Source organism: Mustela putorius, unplaced genomic scaffold (genome assembly GCF_011764305.1).
Source record: "Mustela putorius furo isolate JIRA1106 unplaced genomic scaffold, ASM1176430v1.1 tig00000127_pilon_pilon_pilon, whole genome shotgun sequence".
NCBI classification, from domain to species: Eukaryota; Metazoa; Chordata; class Mammalia; order Carnivora; family Mustelidae; genus Mustela; species Mustela putorius.
The window spans coordinates 6,566,837-6,594,293 of NW_025421288.1; the positions used below are offsets into that span (position 1 = coordinate 6,566,837).

Consider the following 27,457-nt stretch of genomic DNA (forward strand, 5'->3'; position numbering starts at 1 on the left):
TTTCTTAGATTCCAGAACGCTTCAGGTCCTTTTGTGGCCATGCTTTTTGTCTCCTACACCAAGTCACATTCATTTCCCTGACCTCCGAACACTGGTTCTTGTCTCCTCCATCCACACCTACCTCCAAGTTAAGCTCTATGAGGTTCAGGGACATGCACGTATTCTCTTCACTACTCTAGCCCCAATATGTGAAACAGTACCTGACACACAGCAGTGTTTAATAAATAATTTGCTCAACAAAGTATACCATATGTAACACACCTGACACTGAAACCCTCAACAAATGTTCCTTCTGCTCCCTGTGAAAAGATTGCCTTTAGTTAGTCGTCAAAGCCAAGCATTTATTCTTGCAAACTGGGACTCGGTATAAACCGAGGGAATTTGAGTGGATGACCTTCTATTCATTTATTCATTTCTACCATGTGCCAGACACAGTGCCCTTACGCTGAGTGTTTAGTGATTTGTTTGTTCAAGAAAAAGGGTCCTGCATGGTATCTGACTCATGGAGATGGCACTCAAGTTAGGGTTTGAACATCTTAGTTGTCAGGAACTAATGACAGCAATTTTTAAAAAGATTTTATTTATTTTGATAGAGGGAGAGCAAGAAGCACTCACAAGCAGGGGGAGCTGCAGGCAGAGGGAGAGGGAGAAGCAGACTCCCTAGAGTCCCATGCGGGTTTGGATCCAGGACCCCCATATCGTGACCTGAGCCAAAGGCAGACAGACGCTTAACCAACTCAGCCACAGGCGTCCCTGATGATGGCAAATTTTAAGCTTAACCCGATGGCAGTTTTCAGAGTAAGTTAGTGTGGATGTGGGAAGTACACAGAACACGGATTATCTCATTGTGCAGGGAACCAATCTAAAGAACAGGGAACGGAAATATTTTGCCCAGGCATTTCACGTATCTAATAAAAAGGGGGAGTTAAGGACCCAAACCCCAGGTTTGCTGACCAGTCCTCTTCCCTCTACACCGTGTAGAAAGGATGTCTGCTGATGCTAGCGTAGCAGAAAAATGGAGAGGAGGACATATATTTGCTTGCTGGAGCGGTGTCTGCCCAGGAGCAGCCCGGATGGTGGCCAGAGTGCCCTGCCAGCACAGGCGGGAAAGGCTGGCCCGTGTCGGCTCCTCCTCCGCTCCCCATCTCCCGCCCAGCCAGTGTTCCGGGGGCCAGCGCTCCGCAGACCCCGGAGGCCCCCAGCGCGCCACTCCTCGCGCTGCGCCGCCACGCCGCGCTCCCGACCGCAACCGCGGCGTTGGAACCGCTCGAGGGGGGATGAGGGGCGCCGCTCAAGGAGGGGTGCCCGCTGGGCCAGCGCCGCCGCCGGGACTCCGGGAGGAGCCGAAAGGTAGGGCACTGAGGGCGCCACCTGGCGGATCACGCCCCGCCGGCCCCGCCGGCCCTGCGATCACGTGACCGCAGGGAGCCCCCCCCCCCCCCCGAGGTCGGCGCGGACCGCTCTGAAAGCAGGCGTTCCCAAAGCTGGTTCTTGTTTGAGTCTCAGTATTGTGCCAGTTTCTCCCGTTTGCTCCCCCAACACAGGGTGTTTCGGCTTGGGGTCTTTTGGTTTGGGTTTGGTTTTGGGGTTTTGGTTGTTTTGTTTTCGCTGCTGAGAAAACAACCTTTGAAGGAATAAATGATACGGTCAAGGCCACGTAGTAACTTGTTACGGACAAAATTTGATTCTTTCCACTGTACCTTTCTACATTTTCTGAGTGTCAAGCGTCAAGAGTCCCCCTCAGGGGCAACTCAGATTGTCAGATTTGCCGGTTTATGTAAATAGAAGGGAAAGTTGTTAGACTTAAGGTATGGCTGTAGATAAGAGGTTGAGGAATAAAAGAAGGTCCATCAGACATTGGAGATCCTGGAGAGCAGGTTCTCAAAGGCGTGTGAGGAAAGTGAGAAGACAGGGCCATTAAAAATAAATAAATAAAAAGACTTGTATAGCAAGAATCAAAAACTGTCTCTTACTGGTTTTACCAAAATGAAGATACAACTATTGTAATGTAAGAACAGATACGTTTATATAAGGTAAGGGCAAGAAGTCAGCCAGCTCTCCAAAAGAAACTAGAAGGAGAAAATTGAAAGCCATCAGAAACTCAGAAAGTTCTTCTCCCCTCTGTCTTCATGTTTTTGTGTGTCCTTTCTGTTCATCTCACACTCAAAACTCCCTTTCTCTACCATTTTGTCCATTAGGGTGGAGCATGACACACCATAGCTCCCAAGGTTTTAGATCTTCTCACATGGAGACCAGCCCAAATAACCTGGGAGAGCACATTATGGACCCAATTTGAGTTAGATCTTCACCTTTGGCCCTATAGGGAAAAATTCTCACGGATATTAAATATGCATTCGAGGAAGGACTCATAGGAGTTCTACAGAAATCTCAAAGGTTATCCACAATTGTAATGATAGATATCTATGAGTTTTACTTGGCTTACCTATTGAACACATCTCCTACATTTTTGTGGGTCCCTACCTCGTGAAGCTACCTTTCCAAAACAGGATATATGACACTTTATTTCTCAGCTTCCCTTGCAGCTGATATAGGCATGTGAATGGAGTCTATCAGTTGGGTGCCCCTGTACCAGATTTTAATTAGGAAATAAATAGCGTAGAGTAAGAGACTAAAACACAGCAAACAGAAGTCCAGTTTCCCAGACCCCATAAACTGCGGGGACATCGGTAATTTCTAGAGGGATTGATGAATCAGAGCAGCCACCCCAGACAATTTGCTTGCAGCCCAATTTAAGGATGGCAAATGAATAAAACTATTTGAGAAATAATTATTTGAATTTTTTCAAGATAACCATCTTGATGGTTTGATGAAAAACATCTCTCAGGGAACTACAAAACAGTGAAAAATTAGCAGCTCTAGAAGTAGATTATCCTCTTGATTTTAAGTGTCTTACCCAAGAAAATAATATTAATTTGTCCTCATATTTTATGACAAAAGAGAAATACATTTATCCTTTCATTTCTATTCTGTATCTTTAGTGAAAAATGCCAAGACGTCATCTGTGGATAAGAAAGGAAACAAGATTGTTGGGGGTAAGAACTAAGTACTACTTGAGCAAGTAAATGATTACAGACTAATGAAAAGACTTTAACCATGTCTATTATGATCTTCCCAAATGGAGGAGAGTTAAGAGTTATGTAAATACCTGCACTTTCCACTTGCAGCCTGATTGGATAAGCTGTATATCATGCTAAAGTTAAATAAAGCAGAGATTATTAATCTATCAACTACATTTACATAACCCCAAACCATCACAACCTCATCGTACTCCCAGAAAATATCCTTTGAGTAGAAAATTCCTTTTGGGCATCAATAAATCATCTCATGCTAAGCTAATGATAACATGGTCCCAAATGAGATGGCCAGATTGTGGAAACTATATTCAGAAACTGCAGACATAAAGCTTTGTAAACATTGATCATAATGGCACTATGTTCTTGACTTCGTCCCCTAATCATGCCACTGTTTCCCCAATCAGGTCCCATCAGATGTAGCAGGGTCTATCCCTTTGCCTTATCTACCCATATTGCTGGGTGATAGAGCCAGATTAGGAATCAAACCATCAGGTTTAAAGCTTCGTCCAAGGATATTCCCAACATCTCAAGTCTGTTAATGCCTTATCATTTATAAGTGATCTGAAATCACTTATTTCAGATTTACCCAATCCTCTGCTAGACTTGAACTAGAAGTTTACATTAAAGCAAGCAATGAATCCAGAATTTTATCTCCTCATTCCCAATATTATGATACTAAAGATTTTGATTCCTAATCCCCTTGCCCACTTATCTGTTCTGGGTGTTGAGAAGAACAGTTAAAATGTATCTTGAGAATAAATAGGTCTGTTACTGACCACATTACTGCCCATATAATGAGATCTACCATTACCCAAGTGTTTGGGTCTCATTTCATTCAATAAAAACATCCCAGCTTGCAGCTCTAGACAAGATGGAGTAGACACACTTCCTATTTCTATCACTGATTGCAGCTAAAACTTGAAACAAATATAAGACAATTCTGAAAGGTACAGATGAGGCAGAAGAGCTAGGGACCTTGGAATCCAAGGAATGACACGGTGGTGAGTTTCCTGGCTTTTTTGTGATTTTTTTTTTTTGGTTGGTTTTTGGTTTTTTGCTTTATGCAAAACTGAGTGATCAAGAAAACTGTAACCCAAACACTTGGATAAGAGTGTATATATAGAGTGTGTGTGTGTGTGTGTGTGTGTGATGGGGTGTATCACCTGTATATATCACCTGTGTGATATATATACACCTGTGTGTATATATAGGCATGTTATAGGCAGGTGTTATATGCCTATGTTATAGACAGGTGATGGGGTGACATACATATGTTATAGGCATATGTTATAGGACCTTGTTATAGGCAGGTGATGGGGTGACATACATATGTCCCTAAAAGAGCTAGGGACATACATATGTATGTCACCCCATCACCTGCCTATAACAAGGTCCCTCCCCTTCCTCAGGGTGGTATCAGGAGGCAGCTAAGTGGGAAGCTAAGGCCTTCATCATCTCTCAGCTGGAATGAGCCCCCTATCCTAACCCCCACCCTAGTGTCAGTAGAGGCCACATGGGGAGGAAATAATGTGGTGACTTTACCTCAACCAGCCCTGGTGATATCCGCAGAGGCTTAGTGGGGAACCCTATGGTGCCCCTCTCCCCCACAGTGTCAATGGAGTATGAATAGGGTATCAAACTCCCACATAGCAGTGGCCATGGGTGGCCATGCCCCCATATCCTTGCCAACACAGTACAAGAGAAGACTTGCTGAAGCAAAAGACTTAAGTGATATGTTTTATAAACTGTACTAAAATATATAAGCATAAAATTTACCATCAAACCCATTTTTAAGTGTATTGGTTCAGAGGCATCAAGTACATCCACACTGTTGGGCAACCATCACCACTGTCCCTCCACAGAACTCTTCCCATCTTGCAAAACTAAAACTCTATACCTGCTAAATAATAACTCCCCTATTCCCTCTCCCTCTCTGTAGCACTTGGCAGTAACAATTCTACTTTCTGTCTCTATGAATTTGACTGCTCTAGTACCTCAGATACATGCAATCATGTAGCAATTGTTCTTTTGTGATGAGCTTATTTCAACTAGTATAATGTCTCCCAGGTTTATCCATGATTTAGTTTAAGTCAGAATTTCCTTCTTTTTCAAGGCTGAATAATACTTCCTTGTATGTATAACTACACTTTGTTTATCCATTCATCCGTCAATAGACACTTGGCTATTGTGAATAATGCTGCTATGAACATAGGTGTAAAATGTCTCTTTGAGTCCCTGCTTTCAGTTCTTCGTGTGTGTGTGTGTGTGTGTGTGTGTGTGTGTATGGAAATGCTGGGTCATATTGTTCTATGTTTAACCTTTAAGAAACTTTCCATAGTAGTAGTAGCATTTTACATCCCTACCTATAGTAGGATCCAATTCCTTCACATCCCCTTCAATGCTTGTATTCTTTTTTGATGATAGCCATTCTAATAGGTATAAAGTGGTACCTTACTGTGGTTTGATTAGCATTTCCCTAATGATTGGTTAGGAGGTTGAGCATCTTTTCATGTTCTTATTGGCCATTTGCATATCTTCTTTAGAGAAATGTCAAGTCCTTTGTTCATTTCTTAATTGGATTGTATGTTTTTGCTGTTATTGTTGAGTGATAGGAGTTCTTTATATTTTCTGGATATTTACTCCTTATCAGATACATAATTCACAAATTTCTCTACCATTTTATGGGTTGCTTTTTCACTCTGCTGATTGTGTTCTTTGATGCACAGTTTTAAATTTTGATGTACTTCAATTCATCCATTTTTTTCCAAGAGTCATTACCAAATCCAACATCATGAAGCTTGTCTCCTCTATATTTTCTACTAAGAGTTTGTTGTGTCATTCCAGCCTATTGATGGCGATTGGGGCTGGGGGAGGTGTACGGTAGGAAACGTGTTTCTGCCTGACTTAGACATTATACCAAGGTCTAGTTCATCATTCTGATATTGTACTCTAAGTTACATGAGATGTAACCATTGGGAGAATCCAGGTTCAGCATGCACAGAACCTCTCTGTACTATTTCTGAAAATTCCTGTGAATTTATAATTATTTAAAAATAAAAGTTTTTAAAGATCCTATATCCTTCACTAAACTCAGATTTCAGACAAAGTCATCATATTTTATGAAGCTCCACTACCTATCTACTCCAATGTCCCCTTGCTTCCTTCCCCAGACACAGCCTGTCAGAAATGCCACTAAATGCATAGTTATATGTTGCTTGGAAGGCAGAGTACTCTCTAAATGAGAGAAATATCCCCACCAACTAGCCACATCTTTATTTGCCTCATAATTCGCTTCAGAACAGAAGTTTATTGCAAACTTCAAGTTAAAGTTATCCCGTATGAGGGAATCTGTGAGAAAAAAGTTGTCAGTGTCCCCAGGTCTCACAGAAATATGAGTAAGGCAAGAGATGCTAGTTTCTGAACTCCAGTATAACTGCTGCAGGTTTTTTTCAGACTAACTCCTGTGTTTGGGTGGTAGAGATATAGGCAGGAGTAGTTTATTCAGCTGTGCCAGCAGGAAGCACACCGGAGAAACATCTATCTGAAAACCAACTGAAAGTTCTTACAGTGAGTTGTGACTTTAGGTAGTAAGCTTTTAATTTTCCTCCTCCTTTGACTCAAACTATCACAACTGATCTGGCTTCAGTGGACAGAGATCCTCCTCAAATTCCATACCTGATAATGATTCCTAGAAAGAGTTCTAGGAAACCAGGAATCCCAAGGGTTCACTATCTTTCTTTGACTCTTCTTTATAAAGCACAGCAGACTCTGCTATAAACCATAGTTACAAATGACTTGAGGGCGGGTAGAACAGAAGGAATCAAATTTTGGTAAGATGAGAGAAGGGCACATAAGATCAGAAATACCAAGCCTGATACAAGAGCTGTGTCTGCAGATGTGGATTGTTGGCCGCATAGCCACTGACGAATATTGAGGGAGATCAGTTCTTCCAGGGCTCGAGGGCTCATGCCATATGACCACTTGAACCAAGTAGATAAACAAGCCCCTAGTACAGTTTTATGGGGCATGTAAATAGTCGCTGCATCTTAAAACTGTTCTGAAATGATAAGAAAACTTCCTCATTTGAATTAAGTGTTGAGAATCTTAAAAAGTTGTCATCTGCCTTCTCCATCTTTACTTTTTCTTGATGTTTTCCTTTCTAAGGTTGGGCCTGAAAAGTAGTAAGTAATTAGTGGCATTCTTTTCTTCCAGGCTATAGAAATAATGACTGGTCTGAACATTTATGGCGTGGGACTGCTGTGGACATATTTGTTTCTCTCACAACCTTCTGCATTTGAAAAATCATATATTCCTCTCTCAGCAGTAACAGGGTACCCATATTGGTCATCTCCATGTGTAAGTGAATAATCTGCTCCCTGGTTGTTATTCATTAATTTATTCATCATATTTAATAACTGTTTCTGAAGCAAGCAGTGTGTCAGAACAGAAAAAATTCACAATCCCTATTTTCAATGAATGAATTCTTATATCTAGTTGAAAAGGAATATATCAGAATGAAAAAAAAAAAACCTAGATTTTCACCAGTAACATTCTTTCATAATAAGAATATGCCTTTGTTAAAGGGACACTTTTACATGCTCTTTGGATAAGGGGTACAATAGTAAGATGCACAGGGGGCATTTGGAGAAAATAGAAAATGGTTGATGACCATTCCACTACCCATAGGTCATTTATTTTGCAAGTGGGACAAGTAAAATGAGAAATCATAATTGGTAGGGAAATGTAGGACATATAGAATTTAAGTAGGGAAAGAAAAATGAAATCTTTTTGTTCTGTTGGTCCAAGAAGAATTTGACAGAATTAAAGAGAAATCTCTAAAGAAAATTTTATCATGTCTGAGAGTATGGTGGATGATGCAACATTATCCCCACAAAATCCTGAGTAAAAATCTTAATAATAATAATAATAATAATAATAATACACTTGAAATTTAGTCATTTAGCCAGTACTTACTGATTACCCACTATGTGTCCTGTTCTTGGTGCCAGAACTATAACAAACAAAACAGACCCCAGAGCTTTATTCTAGCAGGGATAGTGTGTTGGAATATGATAAGGCTATAGCAGTAAAACAGAAAAAGTAGAGTAAGGGGAGTGAAGGTTCTGGGAAAGCAACAAAAGCATACAAGTTATTTTTTTTTAATTGGATGTTAGAAGCAGTCCTCATTGAAAAAAATTACTATGAGTAATCTATTATTATAGAGAAGCCATGACAAAACTCAGTGGCACACAACCAAAAGTACAGTTGACCCTTGAATAATGTGGAGGTTAGGGACACTTACCCCCTGTGCATATTACTCAACATAGTACTGGAAGTCCTAGCCATAGCAATAAGGCAAGAAAAAGAAATAAGGAGCATCCATATTGGTAACTAAGAAGTTAAACTGTCACATGATGATATGATTGTATACAAAGAAAATTGTAAAGACTCCACCAAAACCTACTAGAAGTAATAAATGAATTCAGTACACTTACAGGATACATAGTTATTATCCATAAATCAATAAAATTTCTATATACTAATAACACTAATAACAAAGTAGCAATAAGAGAAATTAACAACACCATTTACAATTGCACCAAAAAAAAAAAAAAAAAACCCATAAAATATACCTAGGAATAAATTCAGCCAAAGAGGTGAAAGACCTATACTCTGAAAAGTATAAAGCATTTATGAAAGAAACTGAAGGCAACACAAACAAATGGAGAGATATACTGTGCTCATGGATTGGAAGAATTAGTATTGTTAAAATGTCTATGTATTCAATGTAACCTAGAGGTTCAATTCAATCCCTATTAAAAAAAAAAACAGCAGCAGTTTTTACAAAATTAGAAACAAGTAATACTAACATTTGTATGAGACCACAAAAGACCCTGAGTAGCCAAAGTAATCCTGAGAAAGAAAAACAAAGCAGTAGGTATCATTATCCCAGATTTCAAGATATACTACAAAGCTGTAGTAATCAAACAGTCTGGTGGGTATTATGGAGGGCATGTATTGCATGGAACACAGGGTATGGTACATAAACAATGAATTCTGGAACACTGAAAAGAAATTTTAAAAATAAATAGCAATTTTTTAAAAAACAGTATGATACTGGGACAAAAACAGACACATAGATCAATGGAACAGAATAGAGAGCCCAGAAATAAACCCATGGTTGTATGATCAATTAATTTGTGGCAAAGGAGGCAAGAATATACAATGAGGAAAAGACAGTCTCTTTAATAAATGGTGCTGGAAAAACTGGATAGCTACATGTAGAAGAATGAAACTGGACTTTTTAAAAATAGTCAAAATGGATTAAAACCTAAATGTGAGACCTGAAACCATAACAATCATAGAGGAGAGCACAGGCAGTAATTTCTCTGACATTGGCTATAGCAATATTTTTCTAGATGTGAATTCTAAGGCAAGGGAAACAAAAACAAAAACTATTCAGACTACATTAGGATAACTTTTTCACAGCAAAGGAAACCATCAACAAAACTAAAAGACAACCTACTGAGTGGGAGAAGATATTTGCAAATGATAGATTCGATAGGGGGTTAATATGCAAAATATATTTTAAAAATACATGACTTAACACCAAAAAAAAAAAAAAAAAGCGATTTGATTACAAAATGGGCAGAGGACCTGAATAAACATTTTCCCAAAGAAGACATACACATGGTGAACAGACAGATGAAAAGATGCTCAACATTACTAATCATCAGGAAGACAACCTTAATCACACAGGAACATTGCCAGCCCCGGCTTGGCTCACATCTGCTAACATCTCAGCCAAAGCAAATAAAATGGCCAATTTATAATTTGGGGGACAAAGAAATATAGTCCAACCACAATGAGACCATGGCAAGGGTATGGAAATATGTTACTATCTGGAAGAAAGAATTGGGGCCAATAATTCAAAATACCACAATGATATTTGAACAAATATTTGAAAAAGTGAGTTTTTGCCAAATCTGGAGAACATTCTAGGACAGGAATCAGCCAGAACAAAGTCTTCAATGACTGATGTGCCTGCAATACTCCTTAAAAAGTATGGCCAGGATTGCCAAAGTTGAGTGAGAAAGAACAAGAGTAGCAAAACAAACAAACAAACAAACAAAAAAAAACATGTCAGAAAAATAATGGAGGCCAAATAACATAGACTCCAAGAGCCATTGTAAGGACTTTGGCTTTTTAGTGTATGTGAAATCAGACTTATTATAGTGTTTGAAGAGCAGAGTTAAATCATCTGGCTTAAGTTTTAAAAGGATCACTTTGGCTGCTGTGTTCAAAAGATAATGAAGGGGGGGGGGCGAGGAGACCTTTTAGACCTTTAGCTACTGAAGAAATCCAGACGATACTCAAACAGGGTTGGTAGTAGTGAGAGTGGTTAAAAATAACATAATTTTAAGAGTTAATTTAATATCCTGATGGATTGGTGTGGCATATAAGAGAAGTTAAGGGGAATGCTCAAGTGGGGTTTAAGCTAACAGAAGGAGTGGATTGTCATCAAGTGATAAGGGAAAACTATGGGTAGAGCTGGTTTTCAGGGAAGATAATGAGTTTGTTTTGAACCTTTAGAGTTTGAGATATCTGTTTAATTCTCAACTGGAGATCCTGAGTAGCTTGTTAGATATAGACTCTAGAGTTTGGAAGAAAGAGCTAGGCTCCAGGTATGAGCCTGGGAGTCACTGGCAGGTAGATTTTGAAACCCATCAAACTGGTTGAGATTACCCAGTAAGTGGGTGAAAATATAGAAGATGACCCAGGGCTAGAGCTTCACTGTCTAGTACAGCAGCCACGGGTCACAGGTAGCTACTGAGCACTCAAAATGGGGCTAAACCACACTGAGAAGTGCTGCAATATAAAATACACACCAGAGTTCTAAAACTTAATATGCACAAAAAGAATGTAAAATATAGCACAATTTTGAATTGATTCTATGTTGAAATGATAGTATTTTAGATCTCTAGGATTATATAATACAAATTATTAAAATAAATTTCACATGTTTATATTTACTTTTTTAAATTTTACTTTTATTTCTTCATATATTTATGTAAAATTAAACCTTTGAAACAATCACTTTATTGCTATTTCTTTACACTTTTGTAAATCTTTCTATTCTTTTACTAGTGAAGTATAATTGACATACAATGTTATATGTTTCATGTGTACAACATATTGATTTGACAATTCTATACATTACTCAGTGCTCACTATAATTGTAGTCACCACCTGTCACCATGCAACATCATTACAGTATTATTGGCTATGTTCTCTATGCTTCACTTTTTATCTTTGTGGCTCATTTATTTTATAACTGGAAGTTAGTTCCTTTTAATCCTCTTCATCTGTTTTGCCCATCCCCCACCCAACTCCCTTCTGGCTTTGTTCCCTGTATTAAGAGTCTGTTTGGTTTTTTGGGTTTTTTTTTTTTCTTTTGTTTTTTAAGTTGCACATATAATTATATCTATTTTTCTTTTTCAGGATGACTTATTTCACTTAGCATAATACCCTCTATATCCACCCATGTTGTCATGAATGGCAAAATATACCATTTTGTGCCTGAGTAATATTCCATTGTGTGTGTTTGATGTGTGTGTGTATGTATGTGCACATGCACAAACACATCATTTCTTTATTCATGTATCAATGAATACTTGGGTTGCCTTCATATCTTGGCTATTGTAAATAATACTGCAATAAACATAGGGGTGCCTGTATCTTTTTGAATTGGTGTTTTTGTTTTCTGTGAGTAAATACCCAGGAATGGAATTACTGCATTCTATGGTTTTTATAATTTTTATTTTTTTGAGAAAACTTCATAGTATTTTCCACAGTGGTTGTACCAATTTACATTCACACTAACAGTGCACAAAGATTCCCTTTTCTCCATGTCCTTGCCAACTTTTGTTTATTTCATTTTACTTTTCTTAGGGTGTACTGGAAAACCTAAAATTCCATATTTTCCTTGCATCACATTTCTATTGGACAGCCCTGAACAATAGTATTCTGACTGAAGATAGTGCCATGGTTAGATTGTTTTACTGTTGTCAGTTTATGAGTGGTAAGAGATTAGATCTGAGAAAGCTAGGAGGCCACCATAGCTCAGATAACAAAAATGAGCACCTTAATCCAATTTTAAAAGTACTAAATACACAGGTTCTAAATGAAAACAGTAATCAATTGTATTAATATATCAAATAATACTACAATCACGAGGACATTAGATTACTAATATTTGCATGAAGTTATTAAAACATTGACTCAAAATTTCAATGAAAGAAAAAATTTTAAGTTTTTTCACTCATTGTAAGATATTCCAAAAGGAAGTTGCTGACAGTGAATTAGATTTGGTATATTAGCATCTATATTAATTCTCTGAATTATCTAAGGCTGTTAGAATTTTGTGAGTTAGGTGTTATTGTTTGTTATCCTGTTTTTAAATTTTTAACATATAAATAAAACATACATACACAAAAATCTAAAATCTTAATTGTACATCTCAGCTACCACAAAATTGTTATATCAGTGTATCAACACGCAGGTCAAAAAATTTTTTTAAAAAAAATTCTAGGATCTCAGAAGTTCCTCTCATGTCCCTTCTTTCTTCCTCCTACCCTAATCATTAACCTGATTTCAGATATTATATATTTCTTTTAAGTGTTTTTAAACTTTATATAAGTAGAATCATATAGTGTGTATTATTAGGTATCTGGCTTCTTTGCTCAATTGGGATTGTGAGTCCCATCCTTGTTATTGATACAGTAATTATTCATTCATTATTATTGCTGATTAACATTCCATTATATTAATCTACTATGCTTAAATAATCTAATGAATGAACATTTAGGTTGCTTCCAGTATGAAATATAATACTTTCAGGGGCCACATAAGGAAAGGAAATCTGAAAAATACAGTTCTGAGCCTCAGGTGCAAGCAGTAGGACCAAGCTGGCTATAAATAACTCAGTGAATTCTTCCATATGTAACTATTACAACAACAACAACACTGTAAGACAGAAAGGTAGAAAAATACAAATCCCCATTTTACCAATGAAAAAAGCAAAACTAATGAAAGGATAGGTAATTCCTACTGAGTCACATAGAAAACAAAGTACAAAGAATTCGAATTTAGATCCTCCAGACACTAAAAGGCTACTTAGTATTGACATGTTAGTGGTCCCATTTTTTGTGGGGCAAGAACATTCCTTCTCTTTACTACTAACTGAATAGTTAATTTTTTTAAATCTGTGGGAAGTTTCCATGCATGCATAAAACTTCATCAATTAAAAAAAAATAAGTTTCTGATATACCCTGTCATGTTTCTAACAAGTTTTAGAAATGATGGAAATTTTCAGAACAAGCTACTCACAGAAGACATTATGTGATCTTATATTTAAATATGTAAAATGAAACTTAAATATTTTCTGAATTATATTTTCCATTACTAAAATATTTTTAACATTATATTAAAAGTACTTGCATGTGAAATCACCAAAATATAATATTGTCTATCAGTAAATCCATTAACTGGATATATTTTCTTGTCATTCACCTTATGGGATCAATAAATTATTACTGACAAAAATCTAAGTAAAGTTTGACACTCTTTTGCCCTATGAAGTCAACTTGAGGTGCCCATGGTTCCAGTTCTAATGACATGTTACATTACTGAACAGAGACTTTATGCCTTCTCCATCTCTGTACTACAGAACCTTTGAATTATTTTCTGAACGATTGTCTCAATGGTCCCCCTAAAGAATTAAGATGATATCCTTCATGTTATAGCATTCCATAATTCTCTTACTGTTCATATATAAACATGGCTGGGTATTAATAAACATGATCTTTGTTTCCAGTTTATCTTCTCAGGAGCCCTTGCAGTAATAGTAGAGAGGAGGCGTACAGTATTCTTGGTAAGTCAGAATGTTTGTAACAACTCTAGAGATAACAGTTTTATTTGCCAAAAGAAGGAGGATCAGTAAAGAGGTAGCATTCTCTCTGAGTCCCTTGAGAAAGATATCAGATATACTACAAAACTATAGTAATCCAAATTGGATGGTGCTGGCATAATATAGACACAGACCCATGGAACAGAATCAAGAGCCTGGAATTAAATCACTGCACTTACAGTCAGCCAATATTCGATAAGGGACTCAAGAATACTCAACTGGGAAAGAATAGTGTTTCCAACAAATGGTACTGGGAAAACCAGATACACAACATGCAGAACAATAAAATTGGACCCCCATCTTACACCACTGTTATTTTAAAAACATACTTCTAAGAAGAAGTTGGAAAAGATATATTTCTTGTGAACTTTAACTAAAGGAAGACTATTTTAATATTATACAGAGTAGGCTTTAAAGCAAAAATTATCAAAGATTTTTATTAGAAAGGGACACTGCATAATAATCAAAGATTTAGTCCAACATAATGTATAAATATCCTAAATATCTGTTCACCTATTAATGTAGCTTCAAAATAAGACAATAAAATTGACAAAATTGAAAAGAAAAAGAAATCTGCAATCATATTTGGAAACCTTATGCAAATTTCTACCAGAGAATAGAAAAAAGAAGGTAATACCTCCCAACCCATTATGACGATAGTATATCATTGATCCTAAAACTCTACCAGGATCTTACAAGAAAAGAAAATTACAGACCAAAATCTCTCATGACCATAGATGTAAAAATACTAAAACATACATATATATGTATATATGCAAATAAAATATAAACTATTGTGAAAAATACAAATAGAGTATTGTGAAAAATACAAAAATAATGATACATCATGTCTAATTCCAGATATGCAAATTTAGATTAACACCAATGTGGGGGCACCTGGGTGGCTCATTCAGTTAAGCATCTAACTCTTGATTTTGGCTCAGGTTGTGATCTCATGGTGTGAGCTCTGTGCTGGGCTCCATACCTGGTGTGGAGACTAAGATTCTCTCTCTCCCCATGCCTCTCTACCCCCTCTCCTTCTCAAAAGGAAGAAAGAAAGAAAGAAAGGAAACCATCTATCTCATCTTAACAGTGATTTTTTTGGATTTGACATCAAAGCCAAAGGCAGAAAAGGTAGAAAATAAACAAATGGAACTATACCAAATTAAGAAGCTTCTTCACAGCAAAGAAAACCATCAACAAAGGGAAAAGCCAATCTCTGTAATGGGAGAAATGGTTACAAATCATATAGCAGATAAGGGGTTAACATCCAAAATATATAAAGATCAAATATAACTCAATAGCAAAAAAAAAAAAAAAAAAAGTTTAAAAATGGGCAGAGGATTGAAATTGACTTTTTAAAAAAGTTTTTATTTAAATCCCAGTTAATTAACATACAGTGTAATATTAGCTTCAGGTGTACAATATAGTGATTCAAAACTTTCATACAATACCAGCTGCTCACCACAAGTGCACTCATTAATTCCTGTCCCTGGTTTAACCCATCTCTCGCCCACCTACTTTATGGTAACTGTCAGTTTGTTCTCTACAGTGAAGAGTCTTTTTCTTGGGGGCGCCTGGGTGGCTCAGTGGGTTAAGCCTCTGCCTTAGGCTCAGGTCATGATCTCAGGGTCCTGGGATTGAGCCCCACATCGGGTTCTCTGCTCAGCAGGGAGCCTGCTTCCCCCTCTCTCTCTGCCTTCTGTTCTGCCTACTTGTGATCTCTCTCTGTCAAATAAATAAAGTGTTAAAAAATTTTTCTTTAAAAAAAGAAGAGTCTTTTTCTTGGTTTGCCTCCTTCTCTTTTTTCCCCCTTTGTTCATTTGTTTCTTAAATTCTGCATATGAGTGAAATCGTATGGAATTTGTCTTTCTCTGACTGACTTATTTCACTTAGCATAATACTCTCTAGCTCCATCCATGTTGTTGCAAATGACAAGATTTTATTTCTTTTCATGCCATTATATATAAAATATCACATCTTCTTACCCATTCATCAGTTGATGGACACTTGGGCTGTTTCTATAATTTGGCTATTGTTGATAAAGCTGCTATAAATATCAGGGTACGTGTAGCCCTTTGAATTAGTTTTTTTGTATTATTTGAGTAAATACCTGATAAATACAATAATAATACAATTTCTGGATCACAAGGTAGTTCCATTTTAATTTTTTGAAGAACCTCCATACTGTTTTCCAAAGTGGCTGCATCGGTTTGCATTCCCACCAAGAGGGCAAGATGGTTCTCCTTTCTTCACACCCTCACCAGCACCTATTGTTTTCAAATGAAAAGAAGCTCAGCATCTCTAAACACCAAGGCAATGTCTATCAAAACCATAATGAGCCATCACCTCACACCTGTCAGAATGGCTAAAATCAAAATAGCAAGAAATAACAAGTGTTGGTGAAAAAGTGGAGAAAAGAAAACTCTCATGTACTGTTGGTAGGAATGATTGGTAAAGTCACCATGGAAAACAATATGAAAGAGCATCAAAAAATTAAAATGGAACTACCATGCGATCCAGCAATTCCATTTCCAGGTATTTATCTAAAGAAAACAAAAATATTAACTTGAAAAGATATATGCATCCCTATGTTCACTGCAGCATTATTTACAACAGCCAAGATATGAAAATAACCTACATGCCCATTGGCAGATGAATGATTAAACAAAATGTGATGTATATATCACAGACCCACACACACATATATATGTCATTCATATATATATATATGTATATACATATATATATATATTCATTCAATGGAATATAATTCACTCATGAAAAAGAATGAATTTTTGTTTCATTGATTCTTCTTCTACCCACTTAAGCCCCCATGTTGCATCACCACTTCCTCATATCAGGGAGATCATATGATCGTTGTCTTTCTCTGCTTGACTTATTTCGCTAAGCATGATACGCTCTAGTTCCATCCATCTTGTCACAACAAGATGGAATCGGGAGGGAGACAAACCATAAGTGACTCTTAATCTCACAAAACAGAGGGTTGCTGGGGGGAGGGGGGTTGGGAGAAGGGGGTGGGATTATGGACATTGGGGAGGGTATGTGCTTTGGTGAGTGCTGTGAAGTGTGTAAACCTGGTGATTCACAGACCTGTACCCCTGGGGATAACAATATATGTTTATAAAAAATAAAAAATTAAAAAAAAATTAAAAAGTGAAATCCCCTACCTCTTTAAAAAAAAAGAAAAAAGAATGAATTTTTGCCATTTGCAACAACATGGGTGGACCTCCAGGGCATCATCATACTAAGTGAAATAAATCAAATGGAGAAAGACAAATACTGTATAATTTGATCTAGAAAAATCTTTCTTTCTCTCTCTCTCTCTCTCTCTATATATATATGTATATATATGCACACATGTGCTCACAGACACACACACACACAGACACACACACACACACACACACACACACACCAATAAGCAAACATTATACACCCAGAAAACAGATTGGTGATTGCCAGAAGTGGAGGTTGAGGGTCTGTAGAATGGGTGAAGGGAGTTCAAAAGGTGCATACTTCCAATTGTAAAACCAGTCATAGGGATGTGCAATAGGACAATTACATTGTTACTAACACTGTATTGTATATTTGAAAGTTGTTAAGAGAGTAAAACTTAAAAGTTCTCATCACTATAATACAATTTTTTAAACATTTAAAATTTTATTTTCTGTGTATACACAGCACATTAATTACTTTATATAAGCAATCACTGGCTGTCCAAAAACTGAGGGAAGCTTCATTCTAAATATAGCAACAATTCCATAACTTGGAATCCAGCACTTGTACAAAAATCACCATGCTGGCCTATAAATTTTAAAATAATATATATGATAAAATTTTTTGTAACTATGTATGATGATGGATGTTAACTATACTTATTGTGGTGTTCATTTTGTAATATATACAAATATCGAGTCATTATATTGTATATCTGAAACCAATATAATGATGTATGCTAATTATATACCTCAATTTAAAAGCTGGTATTGTCTTTTCTATATTATAACATGTATGAGTATAATATTTTACAAAATAACACTAAGGCAAGAATTAAAGTACTATAAATTTGTTACATTCCATATGAAGTGAGATAATATTGAGTAAAATGTGAAAAATTAAGGATACATACAGTAGAACCTAAACTATTCAATAATACAAAAATATGCAGATAAAAAAGCCCACAGAGGAAATAAAAGTTTAAAAACTATTTTAACCCAAATGCAAACAGAATAATGAAGAACAACAACAACAAAAAAATAGGATATGTAATCGTATCACATGTAAATAGACAAACACTCCAATTAAAAGTCCAGATTGGATAAAAAATAATGCCCAACTATTCACTGTCTGTAAGAAGCTTGTTTTTAATATAAGGACAAATATAGATTTCAAGTAATAATAGGAAAAAATACATGAAAGAATGTATATACATGAGCATAAGGAAGCTCATGTGGTCACAATAATCAAAGACCAATAAATGTCAAGACATAACATGTCACTAGAAATAGAGGCATTTTGGTGTAATAAATGTTAATTCTTCAGGAATACATAACTCCCCAAAACGTATATGTATCTAATATTAGAAATTTAAGATAAATGGTGCAAAAACTAAGGAAATAAAAGAGGAAATAGAAAAATCCACAATCATAGTAGATTTTGACATGTCTCTCTAAGTAATTTATAAAACAAGGGGGCAAAAACCAGGAGTAGAAAATTAAAACATTTGACCTCATTTACCTTTGTAAAACACACTACACCAAAGGACTGTAGAACACATGCTCTTTTAAACTGTACGGTGTATATTCATCAAGATATGGCATACACTGAACGAGAAAAGAAGCAACAACAAATTTCACTAGACTGAATGTAATATTGTAGAATAGTTTTACTATTCTTACTACAGGCAACCTATTGAATGGAAATAGAAATGACTTAAGAGGAAATAGAATTAAATTAAAAATCAGTTATTAAATGTCCAAAAGGGATCCAAATATTTGTAAATTACACAGCACATTTAATCACAAATTTTAGAAAATATTTTGAACTGAATAATGGAAATACTACATGTCAATATTTTTGAGATAAAGCAATGCTTCAAGGAAATTTACAGCATTGAAAGTATATATTAGAGGGGTGCCTTGGTGGCACAGTTGGTTGAGAGTCCAATTCTTGGCTTTGGCTCAGGTCATGATCTCATGGTGGTGAGACTGAGGCCCACGTTGGGCTCTGTGCTCAGGGAAGAGTCTGCTTAGGACTCTCTCTCTGTCCCTCGGCCCCTCCCCACCCCCACTTCCTGCACACACGTGCACACATGCTCTCTGTTGCTCTTTCTCTAAAATAACTGGATAAATCTTTTTAAAAAAACACATAGAACTATATATTAGGAAAGATGAAGTGTTTAAAATCCAATTTCCAACTTAAAAAGCTAGAAAAGTAAGCACATATTTAATACAAAGTAAATAGTAAGAAATCATAAAGAGCAGATGTCACTAAAACAGAAAATAGATAAATAATAAAGAAACTAGCAAAGCTGAAAATTTGTTCTTTGAAAATATTAATAAGGTTGATAAACCTCTGGTAAGACTAATTGGCAAAACAATAAAATATAAATTACAGTATCAGAAATGAAAGATGGAATATCACTACAGGTCCTAGAGACAGTAAAAAAATAAGGAAATACTACAAATGACACTATACTATGAAATCATGAAAAATGAATTTACAAAACAGAAACAAGAAGTAGAAAACATAATTATCTCTGCATTTGTTAAAGGAATTATATTAATCATTAAAAATCTTTCCATGAAGAAAATTCAAGACACACATGTTAAGTAATACATTTATCAAGGATTTAATAAACAAATGATATCACATGGTACACAAAAGATTTCAGAAAAGAAAGGGGAAGGAACATTTCCCAGCTGACTTTTTGGAGTCCAACAAGATCCTGACACCAAAAATTTGCAAGAACCTTGAAAGAAAAGAAACACTATCTGTAATGAATGGTGATGTCAAAATGCTTAAATATCATAAATCATGTTCAGTGATATTTTTAAAAGCATAATGGACTGAAATTTATTTCAGGAATGCAAGCTTGGTTCAATATTCAGAAAACAACAGATAAAGAGATGAAGGAAAATCATTTGAAATGTTTGAGAGTTTTTTTAAGGGTACCTGAGTGACACAGTTAAGTGTCTGATTCTTGGTTTTGGCTCAGCTGGTGAGATCTTGGGGTTGTGGGATCAAGCCCCACACTGGGCTCCAAGCTGCGCACGGGCCCTTCTCGGGACTTTTTCTCTGTCTTCCTCTGCCCCTCCCCCTGCTCTCATTCTCTGTCTCTTTCCCTCTCTCTTTCTCAAATAAGTAAATAAATCTTTAAAAAATGTTTTTTTAAAGCTCTTATTGAACTATTAATAGAAAGAACATCCTCAACCTGCTAAGGGACACTTACAAAAAAAAAAAAAAAACAGTATAGTTAATATTACACTAATGGTGAAAGACTAAATGGTTTCCCTTTGGATCAGAAGTGTGCAAGAAATTATTATTTCACCAAATTTTTTAATATTGTGCAGGAGTTCTTTTTTTAAGATTGCATTTATTTATTTGTCAGGGAGAGAGAGAAAGCTATTGTGCAAGAGTTCTTGTCCAGTGCAGTAAGTCAAGAAGAAATAAAAGGCATAAGTTTAAAAAGTTAACAGTAATTCCTACTTTAATCATAGATACCCTTATACATATTTAATCATAGATATCCTTATACATCCTAAGAATGTATCTCTGAAAATCATAGATACCCTTATACATCCTCATGTATGGACAAAGTGTAATCATGCAACAACATTATACATATGTATTGTCCCAAATACATAGCCTGACAGGAGTCTGACCTAAAAATAGAGCAGGCACCACCAGCAATGTCATCCTCCACCATCTTCAAGATAAAATCCTAAATATTTATCTAAATATCACCTGTCTCTCCAACAAAATTCCCTGTGACTCCCCTTCTTGCACTGTTAAATGAACCGTGGCAAACTCCTAGAATATTGGGTCTCTGGGGACCAGAACTTATCGGCACTGTGAATTTGCCTACATTGTTAGCATGTTTGTTTGATTGTTTTGTTGCTGCTGTTAGCATTCTTTTACATTCTATTCGTATTTTCTTTAAAGATTTTATTTATTTATTTGACAGAGAGAGAGAGATCACTAGTAGGCAGAGAGAGGGGGGAAATCAGGCTCCTCACTGAGCAGAGAGTCTGATGCAGGGCTTGATCTGAGGACCCTGAGATCATGATCTGAACCAAAGGCAGAGGCTTAACCCACTGAGCCACCCAGGCCCCCCTTCTATTTCTATTTAGTATGCACTTGCTTGCCTTCCCCAGTGGTCTTCCTTGAGTGCAGAGACCACTACTTTTCTCCCTCTTCATCTAGTAAGACAGACGATAGTGTGCATGGTACAGAACTAACATTCAATAATTATTTGTCAGGGAAGGAATAAACATATGCACGCTACATCAAAAGTCTTATTTTTTTCCAAAATTGTTTAGTTCTCTTGGGCTCCTGACAAATCCACAATTCTGACGGTCCTTTTAATGACCTTACTATTCAGAAAAGGTCAGAATTTATATAAATCTTCTACTTGAATATACTTGACAGTGATGTATATGGATAAAGTCCAGTGACCAGGTGACTCTTTTTATCTATTTTAGCTGTCCTATACCATAATACTGAACATTTTAAGTGCCTGCATTGCAGTGAGTGGTCTGCTTTTACTATCAGTTGAGTTTATTATGTATAGTCTGAGTACATACGCTACTATTTGGCCAGAGGTAAGTACCAAGTTTCTGTGAAAATCTCACCACAAATTTAGAATTAGATTAACTTATTTGATGAGTGATCCAAGTATTTAAGTATTGTGCAATATATGACAGTGACCTTTATCATGTCCTTGTGACCTTTAAACATATCTGGTGCATGTACATACTACAAATGTGGTTCAAACTACAGGTCACATTTCTCAACCTCGGATTGCCCAAAGTAAGCAAACGGAATGTATTATAAATATTAATAGATATATTTTGAGTGATTTAGCATTTTACTCAGTTCTGGTCTCACCTGGTATCCAAGATCTTTTTACAATAGGCAGCTCAGTTCTTTCAAGGTCACCACATCTCTGAGGACAGTTTGCCAAGGCCTTAAATGATCAATTTTATTACAGCATGATTTGATTTTCAAAGAAGGAGAAAACATCCTTATGTACTTGTGACACCTAGGGCTTTATGTTCTTCGGGGATATAATCGTCAAGAGCAAATAAATCTGGACTCCATAGAGGTGTATAATTTGGAATGTATGTATATCCAGATCTGTATGCACGTGACTATCAGACATTTTTGGACTGCCTGCTTTGGGTCTGTCAGTCTGCCCATCAGCAGGTCTGTGTGAGTCTTTCTAAGTGTGTCCATGTTTGTGCTTCAGAATCTGTGTTTATTTCTGTTTCTGTCTGTGTGGAACTGTGGATATCGGTGTACTTCACAATATAGGTTTGCTCATGTGCAGAGGAGAAGAAGCTAGGAAATCAAGGAGATGAGAATCAGTGCTAAGCAAGTTGAGTAGAAGTTAAGACCATAATTCTAAAGCCTTTTCTGTGGATTCCTCTCTTTTCGTTCTATTCTATCTACCCAGTTGCTTGACAAAGGTCGAAAGACCTGGGCTTTTGACCAAGACCTAGAAACCAACTTTTCTTTCTCAATTTCTAATTGAGCCCTATGGAGGTTGCCAGTTTTTGAATTCTTAGCCTAATACGGCAAGCTCCCCTTCCTTCAACATCCCGAACTCTTGGTCAATTAGCTTGTTCCAAAGCATATGTTTGTTTGCATTTTGCTGATTTTTTTCTTATTTTTACATAGCTTTGAGAGTGATTTTACAGCAAGTGGGATTGTAAACTTCCTCAAGAAATGATTTATGTCTCTGACCCAATTAAAGAAATAAGCTAAGAAATGTTAAGCTGCTTGTTCAGGGTCAGAGCTATTTACTTGCAGAACATTCATTCTCGTAAAAAAAAAAAAAAAAAGGCTCTAAATTTCAAGTTATTTCACTACACAAAATTGAGTTCTAACAGAAATCCATTATATGACACAGCAAAAAGCCACCTTACTGCTGCAGGGAATGCTAATATTTTAGGACACTTACCCTGAAGGATACCTTAAAGTAAAAATAAACGTCCAGATATTACTTAAGATTATATTTGCATAACAGAAATGTCTCATTTTACTGGGCTGGAGTGCAATTATAACCTTGATTCTTTCCTTTTTCCAATTTATCTCTTAAACCACCAATGTTCGTATTAGCAAGAAATCCGAGGTCTCCCTCCTGAGGTCATTTCTTTCCTGGTGATCCTCTCAAGTTACTCAAGAACACTGAGAACCAGAGATTCCATATGGACTTCAGACCCCGAGTTGCTACAATCGCAGAGCATCTCAATGGCCTAATCGCATACCCATAATTTCACTTACTATTATATGGTGTCAGGATTGAAAACTGGTCCCAGTAGCCCTTGGTCGCCTTGTCACAAAGGTGCTTTGGGTGTTGCAGGCTTCCATTATTCTATCCTGCAAATATCCAGCTATCCTGCAAGGACACAGGTCTATTGGGGCTTATAGTCAGAGGCATAATCCCAGGAAGAAATCACCTCCCCAGAAGACGTATAAGCCCTTTGTTGACCCTGAGTCACAAACCCAGACATTTTTTTTCCTTCACGGTAAGTTCTCCTATACCGCCATATCCCAGAAGAGGCCTAATTCTTAACATCTCTCTGTTAGATTAGCTCTGTAACACTTGACCTCAAAAGTATCTCGGTTCCACCGTCTCCAGAGGCTCATTGGCCTCAGTGAAAATTCGCTTTCCTTATCCACAACAACACCCAGGAAAACACAGTTGATGATTCTTATTAGTCATTTGGCAGAAATTTGTTGGCCTAATCTAATTGTCAATAATTATCAGTTACCATTATGATCAAGAAAAGTAGAAATAAATACCCATGGCTTTAGGGGATGGGGATCTATCGAGTAGTTTTTCTCTTTTATTTTTCATCTTCCTACAATTGTACAATTCCTTATTATTTCTAATGTGTTAATATATAAAGATCTGTAAGGAATCTATATTTTATTTTTGGAAACAGAGAAGTGGTAAAATTCTTTCAGAATATCTGTTCCTATTCACCTTCCTCGAGTTGTTTTTGACGTGTACAGTGGTCCATTGGGGATACAAAGCAAAATATCACAGATAATAAAGACATGGTGAGTATCTCATTTCTCCCTTGGCGAATTAGAAGGTAGTGGCTTCTGCTATGAGCCCTCTTTGAGGAACCGAACTAAGGTTTTGATAAGAATTTAGTGTCCTCTCAAAGCTGTGTTATAGGTAGCTGAAAACACCCTGCACTCCTGTGTACTAAATGGGTTTCTCTACAATTGAGGGTAAATAATTTGCTCTAGACAAATGTACATCATATTGCATAATATTTTTATGTTCGCACCTCATGAGAGAACAGGATAGAAGATGTGTGATTTGCTGGCTCGAGTCTGTTTAATCTGACGGACATTTCACTGGAAACAAACAAACAAACAAACAAACAAAAAACTTTGTGGAGGTTGTGACCAGGTGCAGGGATTTGGGATGCTAAAAAAATTACAGTTTTCAAAGTTTGAGAGAACATGTTGGGTAGCAAAGTGCAGAACCTTTAGTGTTTTCAGAAACCGTGGTTTTGACATAACTGGAAAGGTGCAAAAGATGGTATAAGTGCCATTTTTAGTAAAAGCCATCCTCCTACTTCCTCCACATCAGCTACTTCAAGTCTAAAGACAAGCTTTATCTCCAACTGATGTCAACATCACTGAATCTGAGAACTTTAGTAAAAGATACATCTGTCCTTTCCTCCCCAGTGCCCATACCAAAGGTCCAGGCTTCAGGATTAATACAATTATAAGAACTACCCAGAAGGAGCACTAAGTTAATTGTAGAGGAGAGAGTAATTTGTCCGTAAATTCTAAACCAGATACATAGAGAGATTTAGGAAATGACAAGTAGAAATCAGAATGTCTAGGACCTGGGGGTCTTGGACAGATGTAGAAAAAATATTTGGCAGAAAAGAGGGAAGGAGATCCTTACAGATTCTGTTTTCAAATATTCTTGGTCCTAAGACTTCATAAGTACTTGGATGAAGCCACTGATACCCAGATAATATCACCCTCCACTTCAAGCATCTGCTAAAGATAGGCACTGAAACAATCATACTGAAGTACAAATGACTGAGATCAAGTCAACCATTGTTCTGATAGGAGTACAGAAATACAAATTGCCCAAATAATGTGGGGAAAAAAATGGAAGAGGCCAAAGGAAACCTTTGATCTAAGCTATGAGGTAAGGAACAATGATATGGGTAAATCCCAGCTTTGAAAGCTATACCACAGACTGTTAAGTTTTATTCCTAGCTAAAGTGTCCTGTGTGGAATGTACAATGATGGAAATTATAGAACACCAGAATATGCGAAAGCTTCCTCAAGCAACATGTTTCTTAGGATATCAAAAACTAACAATGGGGAGGAAAACTTTACAGAAAATTTACTGAAAGGCAATCAGGGACCCAGCCCTCAGGTTTTCAATACCCTAATTTCTCTGGAATGACATCTTACTCACATATTCTCAAAAGGAATTTCCTTTTGCAGTAAAAAATGGAGATATAGCCTCTGAGTATCAAGAGAGTAGAAAATCCAAAGGGAGAAGTTTTTGCAGATAATCCCATCTCTGTGCCTAATTATCAGATTAATTCAAAATAGAGATTATTTAAGCAAAGCAATCTGCAGATTAAGATAATAAACTAAACAAGGCATATTTATAGAATGGTAAGTAGATTAATGAGTATGGAGTATGATCTGTGTGGCCGTCAGTGGTGGGACATGGGAGATAAGAAAGTAGATTGAGTCTAAATTATTACAGAAATGAATGTTGTGCTATAAGAACAAACTCTCATTTTGTAAGTGTTGCCTGCCTAAATTTTAATTTTGGGAGATGGATAAAAGGAGGAGAATATATATATATATAATTTTCACATCAAAATGATTGTCAGATTTTTTTCTCCCATTTGAGAGAGCTTCTCAGCAGCAGCCTGGCCAGGGCAGTTGGGTTATGGTTGTACTCTTAAATGGAAGAAAAGACAAAGAAATGATTTTGTGGGTGAGATGATAAGTTCAGCTTGAAAAATATTTGAAGTGCTTTGGGATCATCTAAGTTGAAACCTCTAGTACAAGCTGGAAATATAAGCCTATAACTAGAGTGGTCTAGGATTAAGATTCAGCATGAGGATTGCTATAAATTTATAGATGGTTGACCAAGCTGTAGGTATAAATGGTGTTGCCCATGGAGAAACTGTAGATCTAAAGCTGGAAGAGTCAAGGGACAGAATAGGAGTATAAGAAGGCCCAGGTAAAAAAGCCAAGTTAAAGGTCAAGTTTGTGGGACCAGAAAATGATGGCCAAGTAGTAAAATGAGAAGCAGTAAAATGGGAATGCCTTTCATTTTCTCTAAAACCATTCAAACTAAGAATTTAAAAAAGAAATTATGGTTCTAGCCAAAAGGAAGATAAACATACACATACATACACACACATCAAATTCATAATTCTCCTATGAATAAATTGGAAGAAAAAGTAGAAGTTGGACACATAAGAATGTATAATTTCCTATTCAGAATTTAAACTGGTAGGTATTCAACAGTACACTAAATAATGCAATTTAGTTTGAGTAGAAAGCTCTATGTTCTTATGTGATCAATCTGTATTTAGGGATCTATCTATTCACATAGCATTGTTTTTGGCTATCAACCCAAAGAAACAAAAAAGAAGGAAGGGAGAAAGAAAAGGAAGAGAAGTAGAAAGGGAGAGAGGAAAAAGGGAGGAAGGAAATTTTTTTAAAGCAGCAAAAGCACATGGATTAATTTTTTAAAACTCAAGGATAAGAACTTTCCAATGCGCATTCTTTCTAAATTCTACTCAACATCCTGAAATTCTTTATTTTGGAGTATTTTAATGATTCAATTTACTAACATCCAACTTACCTCAGGTGCATGGCAGAAGGGGATCCTTTTCCTACATATTAAAGAACCATTATGACCTCAGTCAAGGAGAAAAGTTTAGTGGTGAATGAAGAACTTCATTTTGTTCAAGAGGCTTCTTGGAAAATGCGTTTTAATTAAGTCCACCTGAGTATATCCTTTCCCCCATTTCATTAATAAAAATTTAAATTGATAAGTATGGTTTTTCTTCTGTGTGGGGTGGTGAGCATAAATTAATCTCAAACTGAATCTGGTCAGAGATTCTCCCAT

The 27,457-nt window shown here is 36.5% G+C and overlaps 1 protein-coding gene across 1 annotated transcript; it reads left to right on the forward strand.

Annotated features, from left to right (window-relative positions):
- Window positions 1-1,161: 1,161 nt before the first annotated feature.
- On the forward strand, window positions 1,162-27,347 carry LOC101692024 (membrane-spanning 4-domains subfamily A member 18-like). The gene is made up of 7 exons (XM_045068731.1): window positions 1,162-1,350; window positions 3,000-3,053; window positions 7,308-7,451; window positions 13,972-14,028; window positions 21,792-21,911; window positions 24,261-24,378; window positions 27,196-27,347. Exons 2-6 carry the CDS (start codon window positions 3,006-3,008, stop codon window positions 24,366-24,368), a joined length of 477 nt encoding a protein of 158 aa, XP_044924666.1. The 5' UTR covers window positions 1,162-1,350; window positions 3,000-3,005; the 3' UTR covers window positions 24,369-24,378; window positions 27,196-27,347.
- The last annotated feature ends 110 nt before the right edge of the window (window positions 27,348-27,457 follow it).